Source organism: Acinonyx jubatus, chromosome D1, assembly GCF_027475565.1.
Source record: "Acinonyx jubatus isolate Ajub_Pintada_27869175 chromosome D1, VMU_Ajub_asm_v1.0, whole genome shotgun sequence".
Taxonomy (NCBI): domain Eukaryota; kingdom Metazoa; phylum Chordata; class Mammalia; order Carnivora; family Felidae; genus Acinonyx; species Acinonyx jubatus.
This window is the reverse complement of record NC_069390.1, coordinates 16,503,119-16,525,570: the sequence shown is the minus strand read 5'-3', so window position 1 is coordinate 16,525,570 and position 22,452 is coordinate 16,503,119. Positions and strand designations below refer to the sequence as shown.

General features: G+C 42.2%; 1 protein-coding gene across 10 annotated transcripts in view; it reads right to left on the bottom strand.

The window, feature by feature from the left end:
• AMBRA1 (autophagy and beclin 1 regulator 1) overlaps positions 1-22,452 on the bottom strand; it is a 175,838-nt gene that overhangs the window by 75,309 nt on the left and 78,077 nt on the right. For all 10 annotated transcript variants that reach the window (XR_003424931.2, XM_027072772.2, XM_027072774.2 and 7 more), the window contains 2 exons: positions 16,842-16,922; positions 16,326-16,426 (listed from right to left, as the gene is read on the bottom strand). Coding sequence is in view for 9 of the 10 variants with exons in the window: in XM_027072772.2 (XP_026928573.1) it covers positions 16,326-16,426; positions 16,842-16,922 (182 nt within the window). In the remaining variant the exon portion in view is untranslated. The remainder of the gene's footprint in view (positions 1-16,325; positions 16,427-16,841; positions 16,923-22,452) is intronic.

Sequence of the window (22,452 nt, the reverse complement as noted above, 5' to 3'; positions counted from 1 at the left end):
AGATCTGGAAGGAGGTGCAATGGGAGGCTGTGACATTCAGAATCAGGAGGGCAAAGAAAGCAGGCGTCTTTTTGTTTGTTTGTTTGTTTAGAGGCAGAGAGAGGGAGAGAGAGAAACCCAAGCAGGCTCCAAGCTGTCAGCGCAGAACCTGATGCTAGGCTCAAACCCACAAACCGTGAGATCACGACCTGAGTTGAAACCAAGAGCCAGCTGCTTAACCAACTCAGCCACCCAGGCACCCCCAACCTTTTTTCTTTTTAAAGTAAGCTCTATGCCCAATGTGGGACTTGAACTCACGACCCCAAGATCAAGAGTCACATGCTCTACTGACTGAGCCAGCCAGGCGCTCTGAAAGCAGGCATCTTAAAATAAAGGATATCCCAAAATACCAAGATTATTTTTTCCAGGATTGCTAAACTCTAATGGCTTTTCTTCAGATGTCAGAAAAGAGCACAATCTCTCTCTCTCTTCAGAACTGCATTAGCTTTTCTGAAAACAGCCCCTTTCCCACTTGGGAGACACACTAATAACATGAAGGAAAAGGTAGACAACTCTACCTGGTGCCTGAAAACAAAGACTAATAAGTCTGTGCTAACCAAGCTTAAAACACAGAGTACCTGGAACTAATAGTAGAAAGGGACATGTAGTTAAGGGGAATGAACAGCCAGCCAGCCTTTCTTTCACAACTATAATCTCTAATTTCTCTCTTACTTCCACCAAGTGGCAGCCTGAGAAATTCTATAAAGGAGTCCTAAGGACAGTAGTTTAATGGGTCAGGTGGGGACAGGTGAGGTCTGGAAACTACCATCAAAGCAAGCTCACTATTTTCACCTAGATGACATATTTTAGGGGTGGCTTGGGTTGGATAGTAGTGGTAGAAAGGGATCTAAAGACTCCCAAGGTGACCCCTGGTGCTGCCTGCTTCGGATATCCCTAATAAGACCTTAAAATTCTTCTGAGGTAAGACATAGGTTAGAATAGCTGGAAACTTCTTCAGAGCAGGTGTTCCTAAGCTATCTCTGTAGGCTCTTCACCTAGAACATGAGGGTGGAGAAACTGGGTGTTTGAAAAAACTTATTTCAGCTTTGCACTGATATTTTCAGTTTTAATTAGTTTACCTAATAAGCAATGGAGCATTTTACCACTTTTCCCGTCACCTCACTTCAGCAGAATCAATGAAAATAGTTAGACCAAGAAACACTCTGTGGCTTTTATAAGCTCTCAAATACCTCTTATGTTAGCTGTACTCAATTTGCCTTAAAGAAAATCAAGTTCATATTCTGTGACCCATCACAGATAAAGGTAAAGGTAGGAGGAGAAGGGGACCCAAAGAGCAAAGGCAGAAAAAGGAAGGACAGTGGTGGGATCTCATCACCACATACTCGGGGCCTCTTATCAGGCAAGAGGAGATAAGCTCTTTGCACAGTCCGTACATTTCCATTCTTAGTGCTGTTCTTCCTTTCCAAGGCACCCCACGGCTCCACCTCCTCTTAGGAATGGAATCTGCATTCCTCCCTTCCCAGGCTCAGCTGAGCATGTCACTTCTCTTCACTTTCCAGTAGCAAACATGGTCACACACACACATTTCAAATAGTGGCAGCAACTCCCTTTCTGCTTCATGGTCATTTCATAAATTTGGCTAAGCTTTGAGGCAGGGCAACGAGATTTTTTTGTTTTTTTAGAGACACAGAGCAGGAGTGGGGGAGAAAGGTGGGGCGGGGGCGGGGGTGGGGTGGGAGAGAATCTCAAGCAGGCTCCACGCACATGGAGCCCAACACAGGGCTCGATCCCATGACCCTGGGATTATGACCTGAGCCAAAATCTAGAGTTAGACGTTCAATCGACTGAGCCACCCAGGCGCCCCGTGAAGAGATGTTTAATAAGCTGGATGATGATGATCTCATAAAAGCCAACTGAAATTTCCAATGATAAGTACACACCTCTCTTGTTCATAGGCTGCCCTATTTTGAATAAAATTGCCCACCACAAAATCCAGGGCTCACAAGCAGCAGAGTGTACATCCTACCAGCCATTGAGATGGTTCTGAAAGAACATCAAGGAAGTCCTAAAAGAATCACTGGTGAACATGAAATTTGTCTCTATGTGCCTGAGGTCCAATCCACGCATTCACATTTGGAGCCCATAAAATCAGTGTGTGTGTGTGTGTGTGTGTGTGTGTGTGTGTGTGTGTGTTTCTCAGCCTCATCAATCAGGTCAAAAGAAAGCTAAGTCCTGTGTTTGAGAGGAACTCAATTCTAGTCTCTCCCAACTGCTGGTGTAAGAAAGCACAGTGTGCCACAGCGACTGGGCACACAAAGATCCCTTGCCTTAGTTTTCAGGAACTTTTCTTCCAAGTTGCTCCTGTTAGAGGAGCTGTGGATTATAAATGATGCCACAGGTACAGGTTCACTGACAGCCAATTTAGTAAGTGCTCGTACTGTTAATTCTGCCAGTCTTACTCCTACACAGAAATACACGTGGCCCCAAGGGGCCCAACCACCCACAGAGCTCTTCTGAACATCTTTTCACCCTCTAGCACAGAAAAATATATCCCAGAAAACACCCAAGAAAAGAGAAAAGATAAGGTAGTTTCTCTGAAACATTATGTCTAAAAAACCAGGATCCAGTTTCCTATCTGGATGTCATTTCTAAATTCATGTCTCTCAGAACAATCCAAATACTGATCTAAGCCAAGATGTTTCTCTGAAGTTCCAAATCTGTACATCTGTATCTTTTGGAATGCTGAAACTTTCAAGTATATGTAAGGACACTTAAAGAAGCAACTAGTTTAGAGTCAGCTACCAGGCTACCACAGATCTCAAAAATCTACTTAGTTGTGGTACAAGGTTACAGTAATTGCCCTTAATGAGTTAAGCCTCCCTGTATTTGCACCATTGAAGAGCGTCCTCTCTGACTCCAGCCTTAAGCCACATGGCTTGCTTTGGAAGAACAATAAAAGTGATATAACCAGAGACCAGAAAAGGGCCTGTGCACTGAGGCCTGACTTCTGTTGTCTGTCTTTGGAATCCTGAGATGCTACAATGAAGAAGCAGGAATTAGCTTACTGGTGAACAGAAAAGAGATAAATCATCTCAACTGAGGCTAACCAGCCTGCCAACTGCCAGATATGTCCATGAAGTCATCTGTATGTTAGTTTTCTATGGCTACCATTAGAAATTACCACAAACTTAGTGGCTTTACATAGATTTACTAGCTTTCAGTTCTGCAGGTCAGAAATCCACAATGGGTCCTATGGGGCTAAAAATCAAGGTGCTGGCAGGGCTGTGTTCCTTTCTGGAGGCTCTAGGGGAGGATTTTCTTCCTTATTCATTTGGGTTGCTGGCAGAATTCAGCTCCTTGCAATGGTAGGATTGAGGTCCCTGTTTCCTTGTCATTGTTAGCTGGGGCCACTCTCACCTTCTATCACTGCAATGTCTTTGACTATCCTGCTTTTCTCTTCCACTTTTAAGGGCTCCTGTGATTAGAATGGGTCCATACAGATAATTCCTCTCCCCACCTCAAAATCTGTAACTTCAATCAGATTTGCATAGTTCCTTTTGCCACAGAAAGTAACGTATTCCCAGGCTCCAGGAATGACGATGTGGACATTTTTGGCAAGCCATTATTCTGCCTATACACCAAGACTATGCATACCCAGCCAAGCCATCAACTGACCACAGACGGCAGCCAAGTTGGCCCAGACCAGATAAACTACACATCGAACCCACAGAGTTGCGAGAAGAAGAAATGCTGTTTTAAGCAAGTAAAGTCTGGGGTGGTTTGTGAGGCAGGAAGAGCTAACTGATGCAATGGCCAAGGCTACCCCACTCTTTTTTTTTTTTTAAAGATTTTAATTGTAGTAATCTCTACACCCAATGTCGGGCTCAAACTCACATTTGAGATCAAGCCCAAAATCAAGAGTTGCATGCTCTACCAACTGAGCCAGGCAGGTGCCCCAAGGCTACACCACTTCAGAGGGGTCTGTGCAACGCACAACCTGATAACATCCACCTTTTCCCCTTCTCTGCTCTAGTCCAACAAGCATGTCTAAGAGGCCACCAGCAGTTTTCTGCTCTCTGAATCATAACACAAGACAATTAAATTAGTGTTGCTTCTTCTTCCAGTCCAGATCTAGAGATTATTGCTGAAATGTAACAAGAGTCTGCCTTATTATCTCAATAGAACCACAGAGAAGCTTTCTGATCCATGACCAGAAGCCACATACATTAAAAAAAACATATACGCTAGAAGCCTTAGAGAAAGATTTGAAGGAAGGGGGGGGCATCTTTTTTTTAAGTTTATTTACTTGAGAGAGAATGTGTGAGACAGATAGGGGAGGGGCAGAGAGAGAAGGAGAGAGAATCCCAAGTAAGTTCAGCACTGTCAGTGCAGAGCCCAATGAGGGGCTCGATCTCACGAGGAGTTAGATCATGACCTAAGGTGAAATTAAGAGATGGATGCCTCACTGACTGAGCTACCCAGGCATCCCAGGGCCATCTTTTGATAGAGCAAAAGCTGTTGATGGAAGAGGGAAATTTCACTGCTACCCAACCATCTCTCCTCTACATAAAGGCCAATGAGGGCTTCAGGGCACAGCCTCTAAGCAGGGGTCTCTAACCCTTCATTAGCAGCAAATACATTTTCTCAAATGGGCTCTCCCTCAAATTTGCTGATACTTAAAGGTCTGCAAAACTTAAGTAGAAGGAAAATGCCAATAGCAAGTTAATGTCCTCTTTGCTCTTTTGGCTGACTTCCCTGCGCCTGGGTCTTGACTATTAATTGAATGCTATTCGGATTTCATCTCAAAAACAAATGAGGATGGAGACCAGAGGCCTGCCTTCCCCAGACTGATAAGAGCAGCACAGTGCAATTATACCCGAACAGCTTTGTTTTGGAATGTAATCACCGCCCCAGCCTTCTTCCCAATGGGATGGCAACAGTGTAATTACCTCTTCAGGATTCATTGTTTGGGAATGTAATTCTACAGGGCCCCCTTTGTAGGGGAAAGGAGCTGCAACAAGAATATAACAGAATTCGTAGCCCCCTCCCCAGTAGTCGTCTTGGGAGCCAAACAAATTATTTTTGTTCTCTTAAAGTAAAGCCAGAGTTTAAATTTCAGTCTGTTTTTCTACCAACAAGGAGTCTCCTATACCCCATGATAATTCTATTTGAAAAGTCCCAATCTAAAGCGAGACTGCCTGAGTCCCACTTCCCGCTCTGTCAAGTACTAGCTGTGGTCTTGGGCAAATTACTTAATCTCTCTATGCCTCAGTTTCCTCATTTGCAAAAATGAGTAGTAACAGGACATACTAGAATGTTGTGAAGATTAAGTGAACATGTAAGAAGTGCTTAGAATAGTACTTGACATATAGTAAGTGCCCTTGGATTTGTTTGTATGTCTTAAAGCACATTTGAAGCACCATATTCCACGGCCATTACATTTGCAAATGTGATCTAACACCAGCTCATGGTCAAATCTAAGCTTGACTTACCATGTTCTTTCTTTCCACAACCCCTTTTGCCAGTTCAGCATGCAGGGTAATGTTGGATAATTTTAAGTGCTGTTAATGAACTAGCACAGTCTCTGAGCTATATGCCCAGGTAAAACTTCACTCTAATTGGCGGGAGTGACTGTATTTCCATGTCACTCCTTTATGTTACTAGTCCAAGGGAAACTGTAATAAAAAGATTGTTGTTAGGGGTGCCTGGGTGGCTCAGTTGAATCACAAAGGCACCTAGGTGGCTCAACTGGTTGAACCTCCCTGACCCTTGATTTTATCAGCTTAGGTCATGCTTTCATGGTCATGCAACCACACCCCATGTAGGGCTCCCCACTGAGCATGGAGCCTTCCTCAGATTTTCTCTCTCCCTCTCTCTCTGCTCCTCCCCCCCCTCGTCTCTCTCTCTCAAAATAAAAGACTGCTGTGGAAGTCTAAAAGACTGCAGGCATTACCAAAAGCAGCCATTGGTAATATGGCAGATTCTAGAGAAAATTTACCTTTCTAGCCAGATTTATTTATGAAAACAAAGGATATACTTTCCTCACATGCATAACGTACACCTCACCTTTCTCAACAGTACCCTGTTCCCACTGGGAACTTTGACCTTCTACATTCTGTCCACCTTTCTGTCTGTTCCTTGTAGCCTAGACCAGTTAAATTCTCTGCTTAGGAGAAAATGCTTTTGGCTTGTGCTTCACCAGCCATAAGCCACAAAAATAAAGATCATGAGTTTATTGCCAGGCAGGCATAGCCCAAGAATACAGTCCCATAGCTCAAGCCAACAGGAGTGAAGCTGGGTCCCTTTTGCATGGCGCATATAGCTGCAGTGAGATCGGCTTAGGACAAACCAAGGGACTCATTTCAGTAGCCCTGTAATAATGAAAAGCTGTGGTTACAGGATAACTATCTGGCTCTGGGGTGAAAATTAACTCCTAGCCAAAAGAAACACCTCCAGGGGGTCTCAACACTCCAAAAGGTCCCTGGTCACCCATCTGCAGGTGCCTCTTTCCACATTATGTCTTATACCAAGATATCCATGCTTGTTCTTGGCTTCCAGCTGAGTGGCACAGGGACCCTGGGGAAGAGTTGGCCTTGTGGATCAGCAGTTGTTAAAGAAAGGAAATTAACACCCACAGGTTGGCTCTACTTTGGTAAAGAGGGTGAGAGGTGCTGTCTGCCAGCTCCCATGGCATTTCCAGCCAGTTTGGAATAAATGAGGCTGCTTGAGCTCATAAAAAGAGAAAGAGAAAGAAAAGCTAATGTGAGCTCAGAGTTTTTAAAAGGAGGAGGTGGAAGGTTAGCATGGTTTATTAGCTTTCGGCATTTACATTGATCATGTGGGTTAAACTGATGGAGTAGATGCGACAGCATAAGGGTTGTTCCAAGTCTTTCCGGGTGTTGTGGAAGATCTCTAATCTTGAATAAAGTGGAGACTGTCTGGCTGCTGTGTCCACTAGGAAATATGGGCACTGACCTCACATTTAGCTTTTTCTTTCCTCACATCCCCTCTGTAGATTTCTATATTATATCATTTGTTTTGAGGGGTTGCAAAATATGTCAAAGCAAAACCAATCAGAACCTAAGAAGAGGGAAGTAAAGGTTCTGGCATTACAGTGAATACTTCAGATTAGAGGCCGTCTTCAGGTGGCACCTTCAAAATGAGTAGTATTTCTAAGGAGTACACACAACCACGGGTCTTAATAAACTCTGAGATCACTCTAGGTCTGGGGAAGCCTCAGAATACAGAGAACTTAAAAATACAAGTAAACAGTGGGGTCTCAATCCAGATATGCGGATGCTAATACTTCTCTTTTGGGGAGGAGAAAGAGGAACAGAGGGGAAGTTAGTTAAGAAGTTGGGGGAGAGGTTATAGGTCAAGTCCTTCTACTTTCTGCTGCAGAAATACTGTGAGGTGCTGAACTCTCACAGCCAGCCTTCTGTTTATACGTCTAGTTTAGCATTTATAGCATAATACCAACTTAGTAGATGTTTTTGGAGGGCAGAGATCATGTCATGTTCACCTGGATACCTGGATACCTAATACTGTGCTGTATAAACAACAGAAGCTTAATAAATGCTTACTGAATCAAAATGGCTGATATACCAGCCGAGCACCCTTTAGGTAATTGTGTATTCATTCATTCTTCCCCATTATTAACAGCTCCACACGAAGAAGAGTTATACAACAGGGGCTCACCAGCACTAATGTATGTTGGGTTCCTGGTATTACCACCTCATCTCTTCCCATGACTCTGTCTCTACATCTGTTCCTAGCTCAGTGAGTTCTCAAGTTTTAAAATACACCAAGATCACCAAGAAGACTCTTTAAAACACAAACTCCTGGGTCCTACAATCAGAATTTCTGATTCAGTGGGTCTGGAGTAGGGCCCAAGGATATGCATTTATAACACGTTCCCAGCTAATGATGCTACGGGGTCCAGGAAGTACACTTTGAGTATCTCATGTTGCCATGGTTACACAGAGGCAAACACTTGGTCTGCTGAGTAGATGCTTATTTTATTAATACAAGTCAGGGACAGAAAACAGTTTGTCATATGCAAACTCCTCTATTCTTCCCCACTTGGGTGACATGACTAATGGCAACAGGTGACACACTAGACTGTCAAATTATCAACACAAGGACTCTCAGGTTACCATCTGTTGGTGCCATAGAGCAAAAGGCCCACAGTATTTTCAACTCACTGACCACAGCAAAAGGAGGAAAAGCTCTGCTTGGGACCCAGGAAGAGCACCATTTGGGAGAAGACAGAACAGTGGCAGATCAGCAAGGTTATAATCAGTGAGGAGACTGGCACCGCTCCAATTCATACTGGTCTCCAAAATTTATAATAAAAATAATAGTAACGATAATAGCTAACATCTACTGAATATTTATTGTGTGCCAAAAAAGTACTATTCTAAGTGTCTCCTTATTTTCACTCATTTAACTCATTTAATCCTTAAAACAATCCTATAAGCTAAGTACTATTCTTATGCCCATTTTACAGATCAAGAAACTGGAGCCCCAAAAGGTAAAATAAATTAACTGAATTAATACTGTTGGGAAGTAGCAGAATGAATATCTGAACCTAGACAGTCTGGCTCTGGAATCCAAACCCTTAAACATTTTGCTATACTGCCTCCCAAGCAGCATATACTGTAACCAGCAGCTGTCCTTCCCAAACTTCACTTATTGATCCTCATAGACCTATTTAAAAAAAATGGGGACATGTTGAGAAGTTCTTCAAACTGTAGCAAAAGACATAAATCCTTGGTCCGAGCCAGGTTTGAGCCGTATCCTCCTTAACTAATCAGGATTGGCAGTTAAAGTCCTAGGGGATTTATTAAATTTGTTTGTTTTTTTTTTTAGTAGCAGGGCCAAAACAAATAGAAAATCAGGCCACTCCCTGGCTAGACTGTAAACTCCCTAAAGGCAGAACTATTGAATTCTTTCATAAGACCCAAAGTGCCTTGAAAAACGCTAAGCATTTGGAAAGTGCTACACACACTTCAAAAGGACAGCACAGGAAGGGCATAGTTTAGTGCGAAGCATCAGTGGGGAAAGATCCAGAGGAAATTTCCTGGGGGAAAGACAGAGGCACAGAAAAACTTAGTCACGTAATATAAAAGGGACAGAAAAGTTCATTGACAAAGCCCAATATTTTTCTCTAGAAAAACCTGAAGCAGCACAGGCAATTCAGCTTAGAAACTAAGACCCAGGGTCTCAGTAAGCACACTTTTCACTAGTGGTGTTAAGGAGACGCAGTGAAGCGTTGGGGTAGAATGGACCCAGACACTCCAAGGACCGGTGGACACCAAGTAAGTCAAAGTCCTGGGTCCTGTAAGGCATCTGGGAAGGCTGGGTTGTCTGGAAGGGCTGCTGCATTTACTTCTCTGTTTCCCAGGCAACCAAGCCAGCCCCTTATGGCCTTCACTTTCATCACTGGAGCAGAAGGAAAGGTAATTGGGTTAATTATTAAAGGAGCACTAGCTACGACCACCACCACTAATTGTCCATTTATCTGGGGTTTATAAACAGCCATCTTAATTGATGCTGAGTTGCAATGTGTCACTCACTTTATTTGCCTGGCTACTAGGTACCAGAGAGGTATAGGACATGGAGATAAAGGGTCTAACACCAGAACTATTATTTATTTCTCTTCATATTCATTTAAATATGCCGTGATGACCCTCAAATGCACTCGCTACTGTTCATCTTTCCCAGATTTGTCAATTTACGCAAAGATCCAGTATACATTAGACAATGTGTTGCATTAAAGCACTATGATATTGGGTTGAGAAATCAAGCTAATTCCTAAAAGTCAGCAAGCCCAAGACCCCAGATGCTCACCAAATGGCCAAACTAGAGCAGACAGGCCTCCTACAAGTAATTCCTTGAGGTACTAGGGAAATAGGGAACATCTAAGAGAGAGGACAAGTGTTTTTAATAGAGAGGAGAGAGGCAAAAGACAAACAAAAATAAAGTTAACAAGGAAAAGAAAAGTCTTACAAAAGAGGTAGCTCTGTCTTACCCACAACAGGCAATAAACAGAAGGATGCCTGGGACATGAGATTATATAAAGCAATTATTCTAACACTGCATTGCTGGGTTTGTAATATATATAGATGCAATATACATAACAACAGTAGCACAAAGGAAAGAGAAGGGAATACAACTATAGTGTAGCAAAGTTTCTGTATCTTACCAGAATTAAGTCTGTATTAAGTCTGAAATAGATTCTGACAAAAGACAGTTTAAAAATCAGTAAAGAGATTAACATGGTACATTAAAAGATATCCACTTAATATTAAAAAAGTAAGCAAAGGAGAAACAGGAACAAAAAAGACAAGAGAAATACAGAAAATAGCTAAATGGTACACAAAAATCCAACTATACCAACTACATTAAATGTGAATGAAATAAATAATCCAATCAAAGGTAGAGATTGTCAGGCTGGATAAAAAACAAAAATCAATAACACAAGTTTGAACTGCATGGGTCCACTTAGATGTGGATTTTTTTTTTGATAAATACAGTACTATAAATGTATTTTTTTCTGGGGCACCCGGATAGCTCAATCGGTTAAGCAGCCAACTTCAGCTCAGGTCATGATCTCGTGGTTCGCCAGTTCGAGCCCCACATCAGGCTCTGTGCTGACAGTTCAGAGTCTGGAGCCTGCTTCAGACTCTGTGTCTCCCTCTCTCTCTGCCCCTCCCCTGCTCTGTCTCTTTCTCAAAAACATAAACATTGAAAAACAAACAAAAAACATTAAAAAATAATAAAAAATAAATGTATTTTTTCTTCCTCATGATTTTCTTAACATTTTCTTTTCTCTGACTCACTTTATGATTAGAATACAGTATATAATGTATACAATACAGAAAATAACGTATTAATCAACTGTTTGTTATTGGTAAGGCTTCCAGTCAACAGTAGGCTATTAGTAGTTAAGTTTTGGGGTGTCAAAAGTTATACATAGATTTTCGACTACACGGGGTCATGCCCCTAACCCCTGTATTGTCCAAAGGTCAACTGTATATGTTTTCTATAAGAGACATACTTTAGATTTTTAGATTCAGAAATATATATTGAAAGTTAAAAGGATGGAAAATATATATATCACACAATCAACAGCCATAAAATAGCTGGAGAGCTATACCAACATAAGAAAAGATAGATTTCAAGACAGTATTACTAAAGACAGAGGAATATTTTATATGATAAAAGAATTAATCAGGAAGGCATAACAACTATAAAAATATACGTACCTAACAACAGGGTCTCAAAATATATGAAGTAAAATGTGACAAAACTGAAGGGAGAAATACACAATTCAATAATAACTGGAAATTTCCTTAACCAAGGATAGGCCAACTAGACTGAAAATCAGCAATGATATACAAAACTTGAACACCACCATCAACCAAGTAGATCTCCTTGGCATCGACAGCACACTCCATGCAATGAAAACAGAACACACATCCTTGTCAAGCACACAGGTAACATTCTCCAGGACAGACCATGTGCTAAGCCATAAAACAAGTTTCAATAAATTTAAGATAATTGAAATCATACACCCCAGTGACATTAAGTAAGAAATCAACAGAAGGAAATTTGGTAAATTCACAAATATGTGAAAATTGAAGCACACTCCTTTTTTTTTTTTTAACGTTTATTTACTTTTGAGAGAGAGAGAAAGAGAGTATGAGCCAGGGAGGGGCAGAGAGAAAGGGAGACAGAATCCAAAGCAAGCTCCAGGCTCTAAGCTGTCAGCACAGAGCCCAATGTGGGGCTCAAACCCACAAACCGCAAGATCATGACCTGAGCTGAAGTCAGATGCTTAACCGACTGAGCCACCCAGGCACCCCAAAGCACACACTCCTAATCGTCTAGTGGGTCAAAGAAGAAATCATAAGAGAAAAATTTGGATGACTGGGCACAAAGCCATCTCTAGCCCAGGGCACTTGACCAGGTCCCAGTGACCTGTGGCAAGGAGCAAGAAAATCCTGACACTTCCCACTGATTTTAATCAAAACACTAAATTAAGTACATCAGGCCCACATGTGCTGGGAACAGATGATCATTAGGATGAAAGTCAAAAAGATCAGGCAGGACATATAACTAATACCCTACATTATCCAGGTCTCTATGCCTCAGAAGTTTCTTTTCTTCCAGTAATTACCAGGAAGATGTCAAAAGCCAGAACTCCTCATTTCACTTTTATGAGACCTCAAACATGCAGAAAAATACTGTAAGCTTAAGAACCTTTTGGCAGTTACTCCCTACTTGAACTCAGACAAAACATGGCACAGAAGATTATGAGTCAGGCAAACAGACCTGGTTTAAAGTTCTGGGTCTGCCTCTCACCGTGTTATACTGGGCAAGTGACCTAACTTCTCTGAACGTCAGTTTTCTTCCCTGCAGAATGGAACTGCACCACCTACTTCACAGGGTTGCCACAACGTTTTATAGGAGGTCATGCATGGGAAAGCACTTAGGACAGCACGTGGCCCATAGTAAGCGGTCATTAACTTCATGTCCTTCTTTGTTATCAGTGGCTGTTATTACTAAAAAGTCAGCAGGGGGAGCTCCCCAGACTTCTGTGTTTTTCCCAAAAAATATACCTGGTAGAGCTGCAGTAGCTTTAAATTCACTTATATCTCTTTAAGTACAGGTTCAGAACTTGTGCTGCTAAAGAAGAGGCAAGACGTGGATAAATGGGTGACTGGAGGCCACTGGCAACCTACAGAATTGGGGGGAGGCACCAAGATAAAGAGGAAGAGATGAAAATTAACAATCAAAACACTTCTCTGTAGTAGCTTCTGTTTTTTATTATCACTCTCAGGCTCATGTGGGAGGAAGCAGGCAGAATGAATCTTAATTTTCTGCAAATCCATTTTTGTTGATGACTCTGAATGGCTTTGGCTACCATCCACTGGAGACTCATTTGTCACAACAGTACTGGTCACACCTCCTAAAACTAAAGGTGTGTATATGCTTCACCCCTGCAAAAAGGCATTCACCTTTCAAAGGGTCTGGCTTTATGTTTGGAGCTAAGAACCAAACAGCAAGATTCAGGGATGGTCAACCATCTAGCCTTTGAGCTACAGGAGCACAGGAGCCATGCCTATTATTCACTCTGGTAGCCTAGAACAGTGCCTGGTACATAGCTACAGAACAAATACCTGTTGAATATAATTGTGTTGAGACCATCACAACTGCAATCCAATCACACAAGTGAAAGGTGCCTCTCCAGGAAAGCTAGGAGCGCTTACTGCTAAAAGCCCAAAAAAGTCATTACTTTAGGAGCTCTATTACATGATCGCAGTAAGTGTAATAAACAGCAAAACATCTGTGTCCAGGAGGGCAAGAAGGCTTAGAGAAAAGGCTAGTACATAATGATTTTCTTCAGCAAGCACTGCTGGTTCATAAAAGGCTACGTCTAGAAATCACTTAAAACAGAGGAATTAAAGCAAGTAAGAAAAACCCTGAATAACTTCTTCTAGATTAAGGTCCTTGAAGAAGAACGCTATTTTGACGCTCTGTCCTTTAAAATAACTGTAGGGAAGCAGACTAGGAGATTCTGGAGTCTGGCTGCCTGGCTTTGTTCTGGCTCCCCAACTTCTAGCTGTATTACTCTGGGCAAGTTAGCCTTCTGGGCTTTAGTTTTGTCCACTGTTAATTAGGTAATAGCACCTATCTCAGGATTACTGATTTACTGGTAAAGCACTTAAAATACTCCCTACTATACAGCAAGTGCTCAATAAATGAGAGACTTTTGGGGGTTGTTGTTATTATCATTATTATTAAAATGTTCTCAAGAGAAGAATAAAAGTAATACAGCTGTCAACAGAATCTAGAGGGACATCCAAATTACAGGTACCCCCATTTCCTGAAAGTCTGTGTTATACTGCTTCACTTTTACAAAAGGTCTACAATCGTATTTGTTTTCACTAACTGAAGAAAATCCAAAGAGGATTCTGATTTTCACTTTAATGAAAAAAGGCAAAAAGTGAAAATAGCGTTCAGCGTTTGTTTTATAGAGAGCTATTGCAGAGGCAGCATGCACCCTGGGCATCAAGCTGCCATAGCTTTGAACTGTGTCTGTGAGCACATTTGTGCTTTATCTCTATTTTCTGCATCCATTAGCAAGATGTGTCTTAAAGTATGAGAAAAGCCTGAGAGAGGTTATTTTTGGGGTCTGGGTACACTAAAAAATTTTGCCATATAAATTAATGGTAATTGCTCCTTTGCTTTGCATCTTTTTGGCTTGCGAAAGGCTTTATAGGAACACTCCGGGGTTTTTTGTTTTTAAGTTTATTTATTTTGACAGAGAGAGTGCATGAGTGAGCACAAACAAGGGAGGGGCAGAAAGAGAGAGAGAGAGAGGGAGGAAGTGAGGGGGAGAGAGAGAGAGAGAGAGAGAGAGAGAGAGAGAGAGAGAGAGAGAGAGAGAATCCCAAGCAGGTTCCGCATTCCACACTGAGCCCAATGTGGGACTCGATCTCACGGACCCAGAGATCATGCATGACCTGAGCCGAAATTAAGAGTCGGACGTGTAACCGACTGAGCCACCCGGGTTCCTCAGGAACACACTCTACTTTTGAATAGCAGAAGAAACCTGTATCTACAAATGATGAGGCTTTTAAGAAAAGACCAATAGGTTCTCTGTAACATGTATCTTGAGAAAAGAGAAGAAACTAGTTAATTGTGAATGGAAATCATCTGCTAACCTAACTCAAGTGAGATTCTTAAGAATCTAGATTTCCTTCCCCTTGAGATAGTTGGCATCCTTTGTTAGAGAACTTTTCTCAGTAGATTTCATATCTCTAAACAACTGCCTGCTAGAACACAACCCCAATAGTCAAAAGTATTCATAAGTGAATGTGGGCCGTATGGGGATCAGACCTCTAGGCATAAAGTAGGGTAACAGGAAATGTAGGTAGAGTTCTTAAATCAAAAGAAGAAAAAAACATACAGCTGTTCCCACAAAAAGCTAAATGCCAAGGAAATAGATTTTCCAGCAGTAGAGGAGCAGGAGGTGCTGTGTGGGGTGGTGGAGGCAGATGTCTGGAACAAAGGGTGGAGAAGAGCTCTGTAGTATTGCCTGGCAGCAAGTGATTATCTGCCAGGGAGGAGCTTCTATGTGCCATTAGCCAAGCCACACAGAAACACCAAGCATGGAGAGGCATAGAGGCATGGGGTCTTTTACCAAATAGGGCCAGAGGTCCTAGGACGAGGTTGTCAGGAGACCATGCTATAGTCTGCTCCCCCGGCAAGGTGGGCCTACAAAGTCCTGGTGTCTAGCAGAGAAACCACTGAGGTTTCTGGGATTTCTAGGCCTTGACACTGGGGTCAAGGATAGTCCTGCCTAGGGGAGGCCAGATCCCATGGCCTTCCGGATGTCACAGTAGCTTGGTTAGAAATCACATTCTCTTGGGCTGACAGTGCCACTGCCTCACGGAGATCCCTTCCTACCTTTAACCACCACAATGCACCAGGTTTTCCAAAACATAATGTCTTTATGAAATTTTTAATAGATGCTTATTAAAGACACACATAAATGTGGATTCATTTTTATACCTTTTATGCCTTTACATACATAAATACAGAGGTTGGCAGTGGAGGTGAGGGGGAAAGGGAGGAAAGTGCATGATGGGGAAATAACCTTTGTCAGGAAAAACCAGAATTCTGCTTTGTTTCCTTCTCTAGACACTGCCCAGAAGCAGGAGCATATACCATGTATGACAGCCTGGTCACATCATATATCTTAGCCCATAAACATGGGTCACTAACCTATTCAGTCACCATAAAACTGCCTCAGCTGGGCTTGTCCAGCCCATTTTCTGTTTCTGAGATTTCTGAGCCAGCTCTATGGGTCTCTTCTCGTCCTTCCCTGGAAGATTCCACAGTGCCTGGAAACTCCATCTACTGGCAGATGAGTGAAGGGTTGAAGAGGTGTGCATTAAGCTCCTAATTAAATCACAGGATCTGGTTCATGAGTATCTCACCAACCAAAACATGAACAAGACACCTTTATCATTCAATTAAAAGCATAGCCAGAATCTAATTGCTGGATTAAGAAATAAGTAGTTTAAACAATTTTTTGAAAAAAAAAATGAGGAAAGTGGGAATGGGCAAGATAAACAGCTTTGTTCCATCCTAGTTTCCTGCATTGAAGTAAGGAACTGAGTATAAGACCTCAAAACAGTTTTCAGCCAGATGCCAAGAGGCCATCACATCCACATAAGTAAAGGAAGGGACAGCTTTATCTGGCTCCTCGCCCTTTCAGCTTTTCAAAATTCAAAGAAACACCTCCTTACCTGCCAGGACTCTGTTAACAGAAGAGTGAGTAGCCAAGCCAGGCTGTCCACGTTCGTGAAAAATCCCCGCGTAAGGCAAGTACTCAGGCAGCAAGAAACGCCTATAAGAAGGAACCACGTGTGAAAAGCCTATAAAAGACTACTACAACACAAAAATCCACCTACCCCCAAAAATCAAAGCTAAGGGATCCACTAAACCTAGGAATCCACAGAAGCCCAACACGGAGTAAAAATTGCTGGGATTTATCCTTCTGCAGATTTGTATCTCCTTCCTGATCTTTCTTCTGCAGTTTTGCGGGGCTTCTAATCTTGAATAGGATGCTCCCAGTGCCACTTGTCCATCTCTTTTCATTGCGGCCAATCATCTCCTGTCAAGTCATTAGGTGGCAGGGCTGGATTATAGGCTCACTAGGAAATAATTTCAGATATGGAATCCAAAGCTCAGAAAGTAGGTTTAAAAATGAAACGAGGCTCTCATAAAGGCTCCCTCATAAAGGCTAACTACCAAGTTCTTACCTTGGGACAAAACGTCCAAGTGAAGGTGCAGACATCCGGGCATTGCGTGGAGCTCGGTGCCTGGATCTGTCACCATTGTCCCTGGAGAAAACAAAAAGACTACATATAAGAGAGTCATTAAAGCAGAACCAGATAATAGCCCAAAAGACAAACATCCCCTAAACTAAGTTCCTACACTTAGGTGAAGATCCCAGAGAAATGAGTCATCTGGTTGCTTACTAATTTGGATGGCACATTAATACACTACAATTCTGAGGGAGCCTAGGTGGCTCAGTCATCTGAGCATCCGACTGCAGCTCAGGTCATGATCTCGTGGCTTGTGGGCTCAAGCCCCACATCAAGCTCTGTGCCAACAGCTCAGAGCCTGGAGACTGCTTCGGATTCTGTGTCTCCCTCTCTCTCTCTGCCCCTCCCCCATTTGCACGTGCACTCACTAATCTCTCTCTCTTTCAAATAAATAAACATTACAAAATTCTTTTTAATATATACATTTCTGGAGTACCCCAACCAGAAGATTTATAAACATTTTCTAACAGCTCAGTAAGAAGGAAGAAGATTTTTCACGAGTTAATGTGATCTCTGATCTGAAACTGAAACCAAAAGCCCTCTAAAGGGACCTGGAATGGAAATGTATAAACTTTTTCTAGATTGAAAGACAGAGAAATTTTGGCTTTGGGGGATCCTGAAGGAATCCTCCCATTGATTTCATTCAGCAAATGGTTTTTCTCTAAATGAATCTGTTTAGGCCTTTGGTGTGGAAAAATCACTCATGAAAAGTGAAAGAAAAACAACACAACAAAAAGACTAAGCAGTCCCTTCTATTAGGGACTGCAAAATTGGCAATGATGAAGAGTATTAGACAATGTAATCCCAAGCATTTGAGTAAAAAGAAAAAAAGTCTAGGTGTTTTTCTTTATGGTCTGTTAAAACAATAGTAATAACCACCATTTATTAAATATCTATTAAGTTCTAATATAAAGGTTATTAATACGTTATTCTATTTAATCCTTCTAACTACCCCATGAGGTATTATTAGTAGCTTTGTTTTATAGATACGGAAATGAAGGAGCAGAGAGGCAAATGCCCAAGGTCACACAACGAGTAAGTGGCTGAGGCAGAATTCAAGGAGTATCTATCTGATTCTGAAGCCCTTGCTCTTTCCCCTATACTTTGCTGCCTCCTACAAGAAAAGGGAAGACAGGGACTTCACATGGCTTAGTTTCCAATGCATCAAAGGAACAATAAGCCAAAGGGCACTGGCTGGACAGAGCAGTTAATTAGCTGCTTAACCAACTCCACAAAATAAATGAACCTCTGAAAGCTTGATCTGGTATTTTTTCTGAGTTCTCCCTTTGGATTATCTTCAACTTAATGAGATCACCTTCAAACTGGCCTTGGAATCAAAGTTAAGACAATACTCTGGCTTTCAAATGGGCCACTGGGAGCTTTACAAGCCAGAAATGAAAGCCTAGGAAGGTTTTTATATTTTGGTGGGTTTGGATGCTGAACATTAACAGAGAAATCAATATCAGGGATATTGGAAGCTGATCCATTAAAAGTCAGTACTCAGTCTTTATTTTCCCCAAAGAGAAGGCATACTGTTGTTTTCCTTAACATGTCATATGCCTTTGACTTGAAACTCTATAGATGAAGGGAGAGGCAAGGGGAGGGAGAGAGAGAAAAGACCATATGGAAAGTAAAAAGGTTATTAAAAACAACAATGAAATCAGGAGTTCCTGAACAGTAGATCGCGGCTCTGGGAAGCCCACAAATTGTTATAAGGTTTTGGCAGCCACATGTACACAAGGAATAAATGAATATCAAACAAATAAGTTAGTTCTCAAATTTAGCATATTATTGATTTTCAAATAAATCCAGCTTCAAGTTTTGATCAAAGTACCAATTCACTTAAAAATACAAATGAATTCATGATAGCTTTTCATAACAGCGTATTTTACTTCTCAAAGGGCACTAGAAGTCCAGCTAATTATCATGAGAAAAGTTAGCAAACATTTTGAAGTTAAAAAGGGCCCTAAGGAAAAGAAGGGTCCCAAGCCTCAAAAAGGTTAAAAACTAAGCTGTAGAAAGAAACATCATGGGATAACTGTGAGTACTTGTTCTGTAGCTAGGAGAGAGAGCTGGCCTTCCCAGAATCACACTGTGGAGCTGACAACTGGATTCTGTAAGGTCCCAAGATGCCTCTCCCTCTGGACGACAAACAATACTCTATCTGGTGAAGAGTAGGGAAGGAGAAGCCAGTGTGCTAGATCGTTCTACTGCTCAGCAGTTGCCAGTGCTCAAAGACGGCACAGAGCTTGGTGAAAGGACACCAGAAGACAGTTTAGAAAAATGAACAAACACACCAGGGCTGGGGAAATTTCCGGGCTCTTTCGACATAATTCACAAGCCTCTTTTCCAACACCTACAAACAACCAACTTTCTGATTCAGTTTCTCCTTCCATTTGAAAAAGCGGGGGGGAGTGAGACACAAAACATGGCCAGAGATAATGGCTTTATAGTATTTAGAGATCACTGGAGGATATACAGGAAAATACGAATGAGATCAGCTGGCTCAGATACAAACAAAGTCTCAGACTGATGGTCACATTTGGCACCATAAAAGAATCAATATGTTGAGCAGAGATGCATCTGCTGGTCCTCAGCTTAACATCTTGACTAATGACAGAGAAGCAGGAGCTAAATGGCATCTCAATAAAATGTAGAGAAGACTTCAAATTAAAAGCACTGAGAATTCTAGCAAAGGGGAGGAGTAACATCATGGGACTCACAACGACTAGAAAACTGAAACGTGATGAACACACAGATGAGGTGCTACCTATGGGAGAAAACAGCAAAGGACATCTAGGAGAAAACAGCCTTCGCTAGGAGAAAAACAGCTTAAATACCGTTCTAAGAAAAACCCTGGAAACAGGAATGGGTAAGGTGGCAAAGACCAGAATGTTCAAGGGAGACAAGAAGAGGGAAAAAGGCCCTGGACATTAGTACTGGCCACAGAAATCCCTAACTAAATGCACAGCTCCAGTAAAATAGAGGTGAAGAGAGCAACTGATGACTCCACATTCTGTAGTCTGGAAAGAAGGGAGGATTCAGAAATAAGGAGTTAGACTGAGGAAACAAATTTCAGCACACAGCCTATCCCCAGTGGGGATGGGAAGCCAGCAGGGAAGGGGGAGAGTGGTAAGAGTTCCAGGAAAAGGGCAAAGGAGTTAAAAGTACTTAAAATAATGCTGTACTGAGAAAACCACACAGACTCTGCCACTCACATCAGTGCTCATCAACAGGATCAACATGAGGCAAGGCTGCACGAGCTGAAGGAGGCAAAACTAGTGAGGCAGAGACTGACGTGAGTGGACTGGAGGAGGTCTGCCAAACGAGCAGTAGGTAAAGGCAGACCCAGGGAGACGGTTTACCTTAGGAATGGTGGACGGTGCTACGTACTGGGGCCTAACATAACACAGCCCGTGCCCTTCCATACTGAGACTTTAAAAAAAAAAAAAAAAAAAGCCATGAGGAAGAGTATGCAAATATGCTGATTCTGCTCCTCCCTCACAGGAGGACTATTTGTCACCAGAATGCTTTTCAGGGAAACACCAAGAGAAATCCTCATCAATTTCATCAGCCAGAAGGTCCCTTTAAGCCAGCAGGACAGAAGCTGGCAGAGTTATTAATGGCTTTCCCAGCTGCTGAACTCTGTACATCTCTGATTAACTCTCAGAGGGGTATTTGGGAAGGACAAGGGGTGGAGGGAATAAGACTTTCTTGTAAAAGATTTTATAAGGGGGAAAAAAAAAAACACCCTTCAAACAATAAGGCATCCAAGACAAATGCCAAGTATAAGAAAATGCATCTCTGGAACAAGGGAGAGAAACACAGCAGCGACTCTTGCTAAATGCCTGGGATTAATTGCCTCAGAGAGAAGCTATAATTTAAAGGAATGAAAAATACACCTACAGACTGCCGGCTGAGTCCTGACCAGACAGTCAGCTTGTCATTCCTCCTCATGACAAATGGCTCTGACTCGGGCCTTTATAAATGAGGCTCTTGCAGCAAAAAGCTCAAAAGGCCATTGTCCTCTCGACAATACACAGTTGACTTTGCTGAAAATTAGACTATTAAAAAAATAAGTGTCTCCCTATGCTCTTCTGTTTTTATTCAATTTCCAGACAACAGAAGGCCTAGTTGGTATTCCTGTCCCTGGATGGCACAAGTCCTTTCCTTACCCAGGTGCTCTTGGTAAGAAACTGAGGCCCCCCTCTCTATGCCAAGGACTGTGCACACGTGTAAGGGTTTAGATTTCTTGGAGGAAGGCTCAGGCTCTGGGGGTATCATTCACAGGGGACAACTAAGAGCACGGCCCCCTTGGAACTGCAGAGCTTTAACTTTTCCCTAAGAAACAGTAATAGATAATTACCATTTACAAATTTCTCTCTTCCCTTATTCTACCTTTCATTTCATCTGCACATATTCCATATTCCTACTATGCATTTTACATTAAAAAACAAATCTATAGGGGCGCCTGGGTGGCTCAGTCGGTTAAGCGTCCGACTTCGGCTCAGGTCATGATCTCGTGGTCCGTGAGTTCGAGCCCTGCGTCAGGCTCTGTGCTGACAGCTCAGAGCCTGGAGCCTGTTTCGGATTCTGTGTCTCCCTCTCTCTGACCCTCCCCCGTTCATGCTCTGTCTCAGTCTCAAAAATAAATAAATGTTAAAAAAAAAAAATTAAAAAACAAAACAAAACAAAACAAAACAAAACCAATCTATATGTCTAAGTGGTTATGCCCTCCTTCCTCCCCGCCCCCCCCCCCCCCCGGCTGTTTAATTCTTTCCTTCTGTGTTTTCCTCTTCTATACCCAAGTACAATCCACACATATTCCCTTTTCCTTCTCTTCTAGCATTCCTCAAAATGAATATTCATATGTATTTTACTTGCCCAGAAAGAATGCTAATTCTAAAGTTGCTGAGCAATAGCCTATATTTCTAAGCAATAGGCTCAAAATCCTCAAGGAAAGAGCTAGAATTTAGATAGGCATATATTTTAGAAATGTGTTGGGGCTCTCCAGGTACCAGATATCCTATTCCTGATCCCCAGGAAGTCTCCCCACTTCTCTGAGACTTTTCATTATTCTGCCTCTGCTGAACACAAAGCAGGTTCATCTAAGGTAGTTAGCTCCAACAAAGATCTGAGCACTTTAGGGGTAAACTTCAGAAATTATCCATTCTGATTTTACAAATCAGACACTGAGGCATAGGGTGTGAAAGAGACTTGCCCAAGATCAAATCTGTCAAGTAACAAATTTGACTCAGCCTAAACTAGAACCCGGGCCACTCTCTACACAGGAGTTGTCAGGCTAAGGGGGCAGCAGGCACTGATGAGTGATCCCAGGTCCCACCGCAGCTGCTCTAGGAGTCGCTTGCTATTTTACCAATTTAGTTCAAAACTGGTTCAAGTAGGAGTCAAAAAGGACTCAGGCAACATTTCATTTGCAGAAGTAGGAAGTGAGACAGCTGAGCTTTCGCAGCTCATTTCCCAGGAACATTCACAAACAGGCCCCACTCTTAGAAAACACCAAGCCTCTTACACCCAATACTTA